Source organism: Diachasma alloeum, unplaced genomic scaffold (assembly GCF_001412515.2).
Source record: "Diachasma alloeum isolate Michigan unplaced genomic scaffold, Dall2.0 Dall_scaffold_00711, whole genome shotgun sequence".
Lineage (NCBI taxonomy): Eukaryota > Metazoa > Arthropoda > Insecta > Hymenoptera > Braconidae > Diachasma > Diachasma alloeum.
This window is the reverse complement of record NW_021680842.1, coordinates 640,562-651,641: the sequence shown is the minus strand read 5'-3', so window position 1 is coordinate 651,641 and position 11,080 is coordinate 640,562. Positions and strand designations below refer to the sequence as shown.

Below are 11,080 nucleotides of genomic sequence, written 5' to 3'. Positions count from 1 at the left end.
CGACTAGGGTGATTTTATTTTGTTATGAATTTATGTTGGACATCGAATTTTTATTTTTATTTTGCCAATTGTTATCTTATACACCTCCAAATTAATTACTGTTAATAATAAATTTATATCAATTTCAATTTAAAATGGATTTCTAATTTTAATCTTTAAGAATTGAGGTGTGTTTATACTACTTAAAAGTAGTATGAACATACCTCAGTCGAGTCATTGATTGTCACGATAAAAATGAACTTAAAATGGCTAAAAAATTCTTCACCATTGATCACCTTTTATATTAATTCTAGCTTTGATAATTCTTGAGAAATTAGACCATCAAATTTTTTTTTTATTTTTTTTTAAATCATAAGTTCTGGTTTGACTTGAATTTTTTTCTGAATTTTTTTTCTTCGAGTATTTAATCTTCTTCTTGAGCTTGAAAACTTCCTCCTAACTTTCTCTGTGTTATTTAGCACCTCTAAATTAAATTATTATCAATACATACTAGACGATCGATTGGGGAAAAATTCACCTGGAATTTTCTATTCACATTAACTTCCATTTAAAATTAATTTCACATTTCAGTCTTCAAAAATCGAGGTATGTTCATACGAACTTAATTAACCGGTACTTCAAAAAAAAAAGTGGCTAAACGGTAAAACAGTTCAAGTCGACTTGACTCTTGTCCCAGTTGTCGAGGAATATCTCCGAATCTAAGAGAGATAACGAAATTTTCGTAATAACCTTTTTTGTGGAGCGGAGTGAGGACTACAAAAAAGGTTATAACAAAAATTTCGCTATCTCCTTTAGGTTTCGAGATATTCGTCGAAAACTGATCGCTTCGCTGCTGAATTCATGAAACCCGAATTTAAAAAATTAATTTCTATGTCGGAAACGGCTGCATTGACGGTATCAAGAGAAAGAATTTCCTCTCAAGAACGGATGAAAAATTATGGAAGCAATCGATGAGACAAAACCTATAGTAACATAAATTAAACTATTTCATTGATGCGACTTTCCCATTTTTTCATCACACGCACGAAAAAATTTAGTAGAAAAACCTAGCGAATTCAATTTTGCATTAGTCTTTGCCCAATTCTATTGGAATATTCAATAGAAAATATTCTATAGAAAAAAAATCAATAGAATTAGATTTTTCTAAACAATTTATTCTACTGAAATATTTTCTATAGAATTTCCTCGGCTCAAATTTTCCTAATTTTTTTATTCTATTTTTCTTCTTTCTCTTCATCAAGAAAATTAAACAAAAAAACTTGGAAAATTTGAGCCGAGGATTTGAGGGAAATCAGCCGAGGAATTTCGGTCGAAAATATCTCGATCGAATAAGTTGTGTAGAAAAATCAAATTCCATTGGCTTGTTCTCTAGAATTTTTTCTGTGGATCATTTAAATACAATTTGGCAATAGAATGGGCCAAAAACTAATAGAAATTCAATAGAATTGTCTACTGAATTCTCTAGGTTCTTCTATAAAAATTTTTCACACCTGCAAGAACAGTAAATAGTATTATTTATGAGATTGATCAATCTGCCTTAATTGTACATAATTTATTACTCATAGAATATATATATTTTATATTTGATTGATGCACTGTGAATATGTCTAAGTTATCACCGAAGAAATAAATATTTTCTGATGACAAAAAAAGCGACTGGTAATTTTTATTTTCGTAGTCCAGAGTAATTAGAGTATTTTCCTGCTAAAAATTTCCTTTTGATCATTTCTATTGAAGAAATGCTCAAAAAAGGTGTGTATTTTTTCAATAAAAACAGCCAAAAGCTAATAAATATAATTTTTAATAGAAATGTTTCACACTTGCAGACAAACAAATTGATGCCTAATCATTGAAATCCATTTGCTCTCCTATTACTGCGCAGTTTAGTTCTCTAGTTTTCTCAACTGTTAACACCCCGTGCGGTCTGTTATCGTCAGCCTCACTCAACCCCAACGATCCCCCTCCCCCTCCAACCGCACCAGTGGCCACCGCATTTCAAAAGTTTCTCGGACCTTTGAAAGTTCGAAACAAGTGGAAAATTGCTTTCGTCACAACACAGTCGATATATTTTTACTCGTAAATTAGAAATATTACGTATGCAACAAAGTTTTTCTCCAATTGTTCGCTAACGACTGGATGGAATTGAATTTTTGTTTCAAATGTAGGTATTATTGACCCATATTAATCGCCATTAATTAAAATCTAATTCATCGATTTTTTTTTTCATTTTCGAATTTCTTCGACAATCGGTTGTCCCACGATAACTAAAAAAATTTTCTGAATTGATTGAATGACGGCTTTAAAAATTTGTTTGGATGTCCTTTTGACTGAGTTCGAAGATAAAGGCGATAGCAATAATCGTTATTTTGATTTATTTGAAAATTTGCAAAAATTTTGTATTTTTTGAAAATCAGAATTCCGGGGATATCTTTGAATGTCATGCCTCAAATGAATTCAATCATAGCTTAAAATATTTGTTTCAATGCCATCAAGTCGAAGTATTGTTGACCCATATTAATCGCCATTAATTAAAATTTAATTCATCGATTAGTTTTTTTCATTTTCGAATTTCTTCGACAATCGGTTGTCCCACGATAACTAAAGAAATGTTCTGAATTGATTGAATGACGGCTTTAAAAATTTGTTTGGATGTCCTTTTGACTGAGTTCGAAGATAAAGGCGATAGCAATAATCGTTATTTTGATTTATTTGAAAATTTGCAAAAATTTGGTATTTTTTGAAAATTAGAATTCCGGGGATATCTTTGAATATCATGCTTCAAATGAATTCAATCGTAGCTTAAAATATTTGTTTCAATGTCATTAAGTCGAAGTATTGTTGACCCATATTAATCGCCATTAATTAAAATTTAATTCATCAATTAGTTTTTTTTATTTTCTTTTTTTTTCGACAATCGGTTGTCCCACGATAATTAAAAAAATGTTCTGAATTGATTGAATGACGGCTTTAAAAATTTGTTTGGATGTCCTTTTGACTGAGTTCGAAGGTAAAGGCGATAGCAATAATCGTTATTTTGATTTATTTGAAAATTTGCAAAAATTTTGTATTTTTTGAAAATCAGAATTCCGGGGATATCTTTGAATGTCATGCCTCAAATGAATTCAATCATACCTTAAAATGTTTGTTTTAATACCATTAAAAAGCAACAAATTCCGAATCGAAGAAATAGCGGAAAAGCTCAAATAAACAAAACGCGGCGCCAACGCGACTCGATTTTCACTTGTCCCGACCGACCCCTCCGGCCCCGACCCTCAAACAAAATAGAAGACAAACGTCTAATGACACAAAACCATGTACGACGATTGCCTGTTACTCTCGACTCGTTTTCCCCAAAAATTGTGGAGAATAGTGAATGAATGCACCAGCGGCGCCATAAGCTGGAGCAATAGCGGTGGCAGTATTCTCCTGGATTACAAAAAATTTCACGACGAGTACCTCGACCCGAAAAATTCAATTTTCAAAACGAGCAATGTTACGAGCTTCATCCGCCAGCTAAATCTCTATGGATTTCGTAAAGTGACATCACACAATCGTGATCCCCTGTGTAATTCGCGTAATCCGGATGTGCACGAGTTTCAGCATGAGAATTTCCAGCGTGAGCGTGAGGACTTGGTGAAAAAAGTTTGCCGAAAAGCATCGAGAAAGTCGAAGAAAGAGGGAAAGAAAATCAAAAGTGCGAGCGAAGCGGAGGGAAGTTCAAGATTGAAAATGTGTCAGGTTCGTTTGAATGTTTAATTTGTGGCTTTGTAATTTCCCCGGGGTAAATGAAAATTTCAAATGCAGTGTTGTAACTTCGTTGCAGGTCGCACTGACGAAGGCACTGGAGCAGGCAGTTGACGATTATCGGAGGAGAAAATTGCATGTGGAGGTGATTAACGCTAACGCAAGCCCATTCTGTCCCTCCACGTCTTCCCATCTGCAGGTTTATAATTACTTTCATTGAGGAAGAGATCGGCAGTGGGAAAAATATGGGACCGAGGAGAGAGAAGAGACAAATGCGTCGATGTTGTTAGAATTGAGTAAACAAATGGAATTTCAAATGATGTTGATTCGTTGATTTTTTGAATAATAAATTTGAGAGATTGGATTTAAAATCTCTCTATATTATAAAAATTCAAATCGACTGCTGCCCGGTGGCTTGGCGCAGTGGGTAAGTTCGTTGCCTCACATGCGAAAGGTTCCGAGTTCAAATCTCGGCCGGGTAGAATGGTGCGATAACGATAAAAAAAAATCGACTGGTGATGAAAATTTGGTACTCGCAATTAAGAGTCCAAAATTAGGGGTCATGAGGGTCACAATAAGGATCATGAGGGTCAAAGTAAGGGTCGCGAAGGTAAGGATAAGGGTCACAAGGGTCAGAATAAGGGGCATGAGGGTCAAAATAAGGGTCGCGACGGTCAGAATAAAGATCACATTGGTCAGAGTAAGGGTCACAAGGGTCAGAATAAGGGGCATGAGAGTCAAAATAAGGGTCGCGAAGGTCAGAATAAAGATCACGTTGGTCAGAATAAGGGTCATGAGGGTTAGATTAATGGTCATAATGTTAACGTGAGTTTAAGGGTCATGAGGGTATCAATAAAAGATGAGGGTCTCAATAAGGGTCACGAGGATCATATTAAGGATCATGAGGGTCGGAATAATGATCCAAATAGGGGTCACATGGGTCAGATTAAGGGTTACATGGGTTAGATTAAGGGTCCAAATAAGGGTAACAGGGTCAGAATAAGGATCGTGGAGGTCATGAGCGTGAAAATTCGGTATTCAAAATTAAGACCTCAAAGGTCAAAATAAGGGTCATGAGGGCCAGGATCGCGATCACTAGGGTCAAAATAAGGGTCATTAGACCAAACTAAGGGTCACAAGGGCCAAAATAAGGGCCTCCATATATCTCTATATTACAGTAATCCAAATCGACTTCTGGTGATCAAAATTTGCGTCACAAGGGTCAGATTAAGGGCCTAAATAAGTGTCACGAAAGTGAGTAAGGGTCCAAATAAGGGTCATGGGGGTCAAAACCAAGGATCACCAGGGTCACGAGGGGTATAATGAGGGTCAGATTAAAAGTCACAAGGGTCATAGGGGGGTTGGCGAGCGTAACGAGATCTTTACGCGTTTTCCCATCGAAAAATTCATCAATAAACTGTGGCAGTGAAGAGTAGTAAATCAAAATAATTTATATACAGGAAATGAATTCAAAGTCATGGAGAAGCTGCAGTAAAAACATCCTCATTATTTTCGATCGTGTGAACGTAATAAATTCATCAATTAATAAATAAATTTGAAAGAACCCCTCTGATTTTTCATAACTTTTCCTATATTTTTTGCCGGGTTTTTCCACTGAAAAATTCATAAACGAACGTATGGCAGTGAAGGATGATGATAAATCAAAGTAATTTATTAGAAAATAAATTAAAATTCTTGGGGAAGCAGCAATAAAAACAACAATATTTCCGATTACGTATCTTTCATTTTTCTTTTCCAATTTTTCCATTGATGACAGCGAAGTACCTACTAGGCTTATGTACACATTATTGAAGTTATTAACAGTATGAGGCTTTTAGGATGGTAATGAGCGATATTTTTTCCTCTCACAAGTCTGAATAAAGTTTGTACAATTGAAATGGTGGAGTTTCAGCTGCGAAGACTATTCAGGAGTTTAACGGTGAGACTCAGACGGGATTTCAGCAGTCGACAGCTATCCTTAATGCTCTCTTGAGTATGTTCCAGAACTGAATTTGCTGATTGGCATAAAGCTATGTCGAGACCCGTTTCTGGGGTTCTTTTCTCGAGATTTGTGAGGACTGACTCTAGTCCTTGAGCTTTTTCGACAAGTAAATGGCCAATTTCTGTCCAACTCTGCAAAAAAAAGAATGAAAAAAATTAATGAATGATCCATAAACAAAATGAGGAAAACAATTTAGAGAATTCTTATGAATTATTATTACTTATTATATTATATTCGTTATTTATAATTCATTCTCTTGAAATATATTATATTAATATTAATATAATATACAATATATTATTATATAATAATATATATTCGTATATTATATTATATTCTTTTTCTATTCTCCTAAAATTTCTTCCATAAAAATTCTTCAACATAAATTTTCCAATTTTTTCCATCGGGTTTTTGATTGTTTTTCATTCTAAAATGAAAGGAAGAAAGGTTAGAAAATTCGTGTCGAAAAATTCTTATAGAAAGAATTCAAGAGGAATAAGTTACATTGAAAGATAAACATTTTTTTAGTCATATACAGTTCCAATCGCAATTCTGTAGAACAGGATTATTTTTTAAAACCATCTGTGAATGGAAGAAATCCAGAGAAATTATGAAACATTTTTCATTATGAGTCGCCTCAACATCATGACAGTTAATCGTAAAAGTTTCCCCATTATGACTTCCCATTTATTTATTTATTCACTCATTCATTCATTAGATCTCATAAATAAAGAAATGAATGAATAAATAAATACCGAAAAAGCTAATTAAATAGAAATGGAGATAAAAATGCAGATTATCTTCTAAAAATAATACCTTCAAATGTCAAAAATTCTGAGAAATTCTTATTAAACATTTTTCATTGCGAATTAGCAACACATCAATCCAGTTAATCGTAAAAATGTCCTCATTATGACTTCCCATTTATTCCCACTTCCATTTATTTATTTATTCCCTCATTCATTCATTACAGCTCATAAATAAAGAAATGAATGAATAAATAAACACTGAAATAACTAAATAAATAGAAAAACCCCTTATTTTGTAAAAATCCTTCTAAAAAGGCAAAAATCCTCAGAAATTCTTTAGAAAATATTTTTTATTGTAAGTTACCTGAACATCATGGTTGTTAATCGCTGAAATTTCCTTGTTATGGCTCTTCTTTCTGTTCCTCCTGTTTCCAATCTGCGGATGAAACTGACTCGAGTACTCCACACACATGGCCCCTAGAAACGCGAGAGTCTCTCCACAGGTCGCAGCCCTGAGCATGAATTCCTTATAACTAACAATCCCCTCACCAACGCTGAGTGGCTCCAAGCACGCAGCACTCTGTATTCCCTGAATGCTCTCCTCATCAGGTCTCGACACTTTGGCAAATGATTCGGCCAGTCTAGCTATAATTCTCAACTGACCCGACTCGTGTGCCTCCTTCAAACGTTCGACGGCGTCCAACGGAATCACTTGATTGTCCACTCTGATTCTCTTATCAACCTCGAACTTCTCCAGACACTTTGTCACTCGTTCGCTGTCCAGACTCTTCAGTTCCCCCGATAATTTAGCGAGGAGGGACGACGAGTCCTGCTCAGCAGTCGCAGCGATAATCCTCAGGATTAAATTTCTAGCGGCTAAAATCGCGAGCATACACTCGCGTGTGTCCTCGTATCTGCGAGGGTCCTTGCTCTTCGTGAGGGGCTCCCATCCAACCACGACCTCCAAGTCTCTATTGTCCCGCAGCAAATCCCACCTTTGGAGACAAGAAGAAGAGGAAAATTCGTTAGGCGACCTTTCAGGGAATTCTTTGAATTTTATTTTGAGTGGAGTTTTTTTCTCGAAATTCTGTTAATAAATTTGTGTTAACCATTGCTATTATCAAATTAGTGAGCTTACAAATTTTGAATTTTAAATAACGATTTCAAAAAACGAATTAATTTGATGAATTATATTTAATTAAAATATTGAATTAAATTAATAAATTGAATTAAATTGAAATATTTCAATAGAACAAGTTTCCTAGAAGAATCAAATTCTACTGATTTTCCCTACGAAATATTTCCTTTCGCACTGAAAGACTCCGAAATTTTTCAATAAAATCTGCTTTCTTGACTCTACTTTTTTCCTCTCATTAAAAAACCAGAAAATTCCAACAAAATAAGTTGTATAAAAAAATTCAATTCTACTAATTTTGAGAAAAATATGTTCTCTCCTAGGCTGAAGGTCCTCGGGCACTGGCCATGTGCAAGACCGCACGTTTCTTGCAATAAATAACATTAAAAGTTAAAAAGAGTTATTTTCTCTCATTCCATAAAACCCGTATTCTCAAAAAACTCACCTGATGGCATCCTCATGGGGCTGTATCCTCATAGTCGCCAGCGTCCCAGAGAGTGATTTGCAGCTCTCGCACCAGCTGATCTCCAGCAGCATTTTATCAACAGTGGACGTAGTCCAGTGCAGGGACTTCTCGAGTCTCTCCCTCAACTCCACAAACTCCTGAATCTTCACAAAGCTCCCATACTTATACGCAAACGTCAGGCGATCAGCGCTGTGTTTATAATTAGCAATGAAGAACTTGACAGCATTATCGAGAGCGCTGGCAGCCCCTGACAGATGTCCCATGGGAGCGAGTAGAGGTACATGAAGATACCCCAGTGAATCCAGTTGAATCTGCTTGACATCGAGCAGTTCATAAGCATGATTAGCAGCCCCAATCAGCCCAGCCTCCAAATAAGCCCTCACGAGCATTATCTTCAAATGAAAATTGGCTGGACTAGTGGCCAATCCCTTCTCCAGCAGCATCATAGCCCTGTAAAGATATCCAGCCCCTGAGCTTTCGTACCACAACTGCAGCAGCAAATGCGAGGCAATAAGAATGTACGAGTCAAAGGGGGCGAAGTCAGTTGGTAATCTCTCGTCAGATGGACAGAGTTTGTTTCCAACTTCGTACAGCTTGCAGAGTCGCTCAACGAGACTCTCCCTGCCCTGAGCATCGAGATTGGGTGAGTGATGCATCCCACAGATTCGTCTGAGCTCCTCCAGATGAATGTGTCTCAGCATTTGGTCTGTCGACGTCGGTAAAACCTCATCAGTCACCCCAACGTCCTCTGAAATTCCCCTGAAGAGTTCAGTCCTCTCGTCCTCGCTCAGGAGGTCCAGGTAGAGCCTCAGGTCCCCCACGATGCAGCCCTTGTTCCCAAACTGCTCGAAGTATCCTCTCATGAGCTTCACAGGGTCAATCACCTCTCGCAAATTAATTTCAGCTGAAGTGCAACGTTTCAGGAGCTCGAATCTACCCAACTGAGGGCCTCTCACCTTCTTCCACGAGGTCTCACCTATTTTATCCAGGAATTCCAGGCACTCTGTCGGCTTCTGGTGCTGCAGGGCTGATGTTAAGTAATCTAAATAGTGCGCCCAGTTGTCGGAGTCCTCGGTTATCAGTTTTTTGAAGGCATTCGTTGCCTCCTCGTGTCTCTCGAGTTTCAGAAGTAGACTGGCTCTTCGCTGGGGCACCCCTGAGAGCTTGTCGGAGAGGGGGCCGTTGAGAACCTCCAGGACACTCTCGTCCTTCCCCTGGAGCTCGAGGATCATTAAGTACAGCTGGACCTCCTGCTCGGCCTCCAGCTTGTCCTCGTTCACCAGCTTCAGGACCATTCGCTCTGCCAGGGGGAGGATCACGTCTTTCGCGAGTTTGTCGTCTGCTTGGATCGCCTGCATCACGACGCTCATCACTGCCCAGAAGTAGTAGGGGTTCTTGGGCTTCAGCTTGTAGAGCGCCAGGGCTGTTTGCTGCTGCTTCCTGAAGTCTCCCAGGCGGACGTAGGCCATGAACAGGTGCGTCAGGAGCTCCTCGTTGTGGGGATCTGCCTTCGCTGCTGCTTCGTAGACCTCGCGGATCTTCTCGGGCTGGTGGATCTCCTTGTAGCAGATGCTCATGGCTTGGAGAGTGGAGTCCTCGCAGGGAACTTCGAAGCGGACCTGCGGAGGGGAAGAAGGGGTCAATCGCTTTTGTCGGCATGGGACAACTGTTTCGGTAGCGAAGAGGTCAAACGGGTCAAGTCGATTTTGAGTATTCGTGAGTTTTCGGCGAAAATCTCGCAATCTGAGGCAGATAGCGAAATTTCTGTCATGACCTTTTTGGTAGAGCATATTAAGAGCTTCGAAAAAGATGGATACGAAAATTTCGCTATCTCCCTTGGATTTGGAGATATTCCTCGAAAACTCAGTTAAGAATTAAGTCGACTTAAACCGCTTGACCACAGAGTTTTTCTATTAAAATTTTATTGAAGGGCTGAGGGGACAGATAGAACCGTGAAAAAGACAATCGGTTGTGCAGAAGAAAGGGATAATAAGAATAATGATGATGATAACATGAGATGATGATAACATTCAACTAAGTTTAATTAACAATTTAATAAAATGAAATAAACAATGAACTGTACATGATAGAAGGAAATGATGTGCAAAATAACCATTCGGATTCATATTGCTAATTTATTAGCAAAAATAACTACTGTATACAACACAAAATCAATTTCCCACTTGTTTAAAAATTCACCTCAGGAATAAATTGATCAATTGTGAAGTCTGGGCTCATTATGAAGAGAAAGAAGTACTCTCCAAAGAGAACAAGTTATTCCATCCCATCAACAATTGAATTTAATTGAACGTTAAATTCAAAATTAATTGAATTGAATTTTTTTCAATTCGAAAGTGTCCGTTTTGCCCCCTCGACCCCCATGACGTCCTACCCCTTCTGCCCGGAGTATTGTCATCACCCTGCCGAGGGATGAAATTTTCTCTCACCTGTTCCATTATATTCTGACACTCGTCCTCCTTCCCCAGTCTCAAGAGGGCCAGGGCCTTGAGTACCCTGGCACACTGATTAGTCGGCTGCTTCCTGAGGACCTTGTCCGCCTCCTGGAGTGCCTTTTTATTGCTCCCATTGTCCAGCCAATCTAGAACCATTCCAAAAAACGAGGATATTAAGTTACATAACCTATCTCACCGGTTTCCCCAGTCGTAAACAAAATTTCGTCGCGAGTGAGGGACAATTTAATCGGATAAAAGGAATTATTGATGCACTGAGATTCACCGTATATCGGACGAAGACGACGTTCATTCACAGTACTGTCCACATGGGCTTTTGACGCCATCATAATACTCCACTGGCTCTTATTTCAAATGTACAACCATCGTCCGGGGGCTTTTGCTCCCTCGCTTCAACCATGGAAAACCGAAAATATCCGTAATTTTAAGATTGCTCGGGCATAAAACACGGGGAACGCTGGAACACGGGGAGGGTTTATTGACTCGCGGTTGGATGATGTTAAATGACCGTCA

At 38.0% G+C, this 11,080-nt stretch overlaps 2 protein-coding genes across 2 annotated transcripts; one reads left to right on the top strand and one right to left on the bottom strand.

Annotated features, from left to right (window-relative positions):
* The first annotated feature begins 3,312 nt into the window (after positions 1-3,312).
* Positions 3,313-3,964, top strand: LOC107044303 (heat shock transcription factor, X-linked member 4-like). Its single transcript, XM_015266116.1, has 2 exons — positions 3,313-3,738; positions 3,824-3,964. The coding sequence occupies exons 1-2, from the start codon at positions 3,313-3,315 to the stop codon at positions 3,962-3,964; spliced, it is 567 nt and encodes a 188-aa protein (XP_015121602.1).
* A 1,512-nt stretch (positions 3,965-5,476) lies between these two features.
* LOC107044299 (N-alpha-acetyltransferase 25, NatB auxiliary subunit) lies at positions 5,477-11,035 on the bottom strand. The gene is made up of 5 exons (XM_015266110.1): positions 10,833-11,035; positions 10,544-10,695; positions 8,076-9,715; positions 6,860-7,490; positions 5,477-5,877 (listed from the first exon to the last, which is right to left on the bottom strand). The coding sequence occupies exons 1-5, from the start codon at positions 10,894-10,896 to the stop codon at positions 5,653-5,655; spliced, it is 2,712 nt and encodes a 903-aa protein (XP_015121596.1). The 5' UTR covers positions 10,897-11,035; the 3' UTR covers positions 5,477-5,652.
* Positions 11,036-11,080: the final 45 nt, after the last annotated feature.

Coding starts and splice junctions, on each gene's coding strand:
- LOC107044303 (XM_015266116.1), top strand. CDS start 3,313: ATGTACGACGATTGCCTGTTACTCTCGACTCGTTTTCCCCAAAAATTG. Junction 3,739..3,823: donor CAAGATTGAAAATGTGTCAG/GTTCGTTTGAAT, acceptor ACTTCGTTGCAG/GTCGCACTGACGAAGGCACT.
- LOC107044299 (XM_015266110.1), bottom strand. CDS start 10,896: ATGATGGCGTCAAAAGCCCATGTGGACAGTACTGTGAATGAACGTCGT. Junction 9,716..10,543: donor GTCAGAATATAATGGAACAG/GTGAGAGAAAAT, acceptor TCCCCTCCGCAG/GTCCGCTTCGAAGTTCCCTG. Junction 5,878..6,859: donor TTAACAACCATGATGTTCAG/GTAACTTACAAT, acceptor TTTTTTTTGCAG/AGTTGGACAGAAATTGGCCA.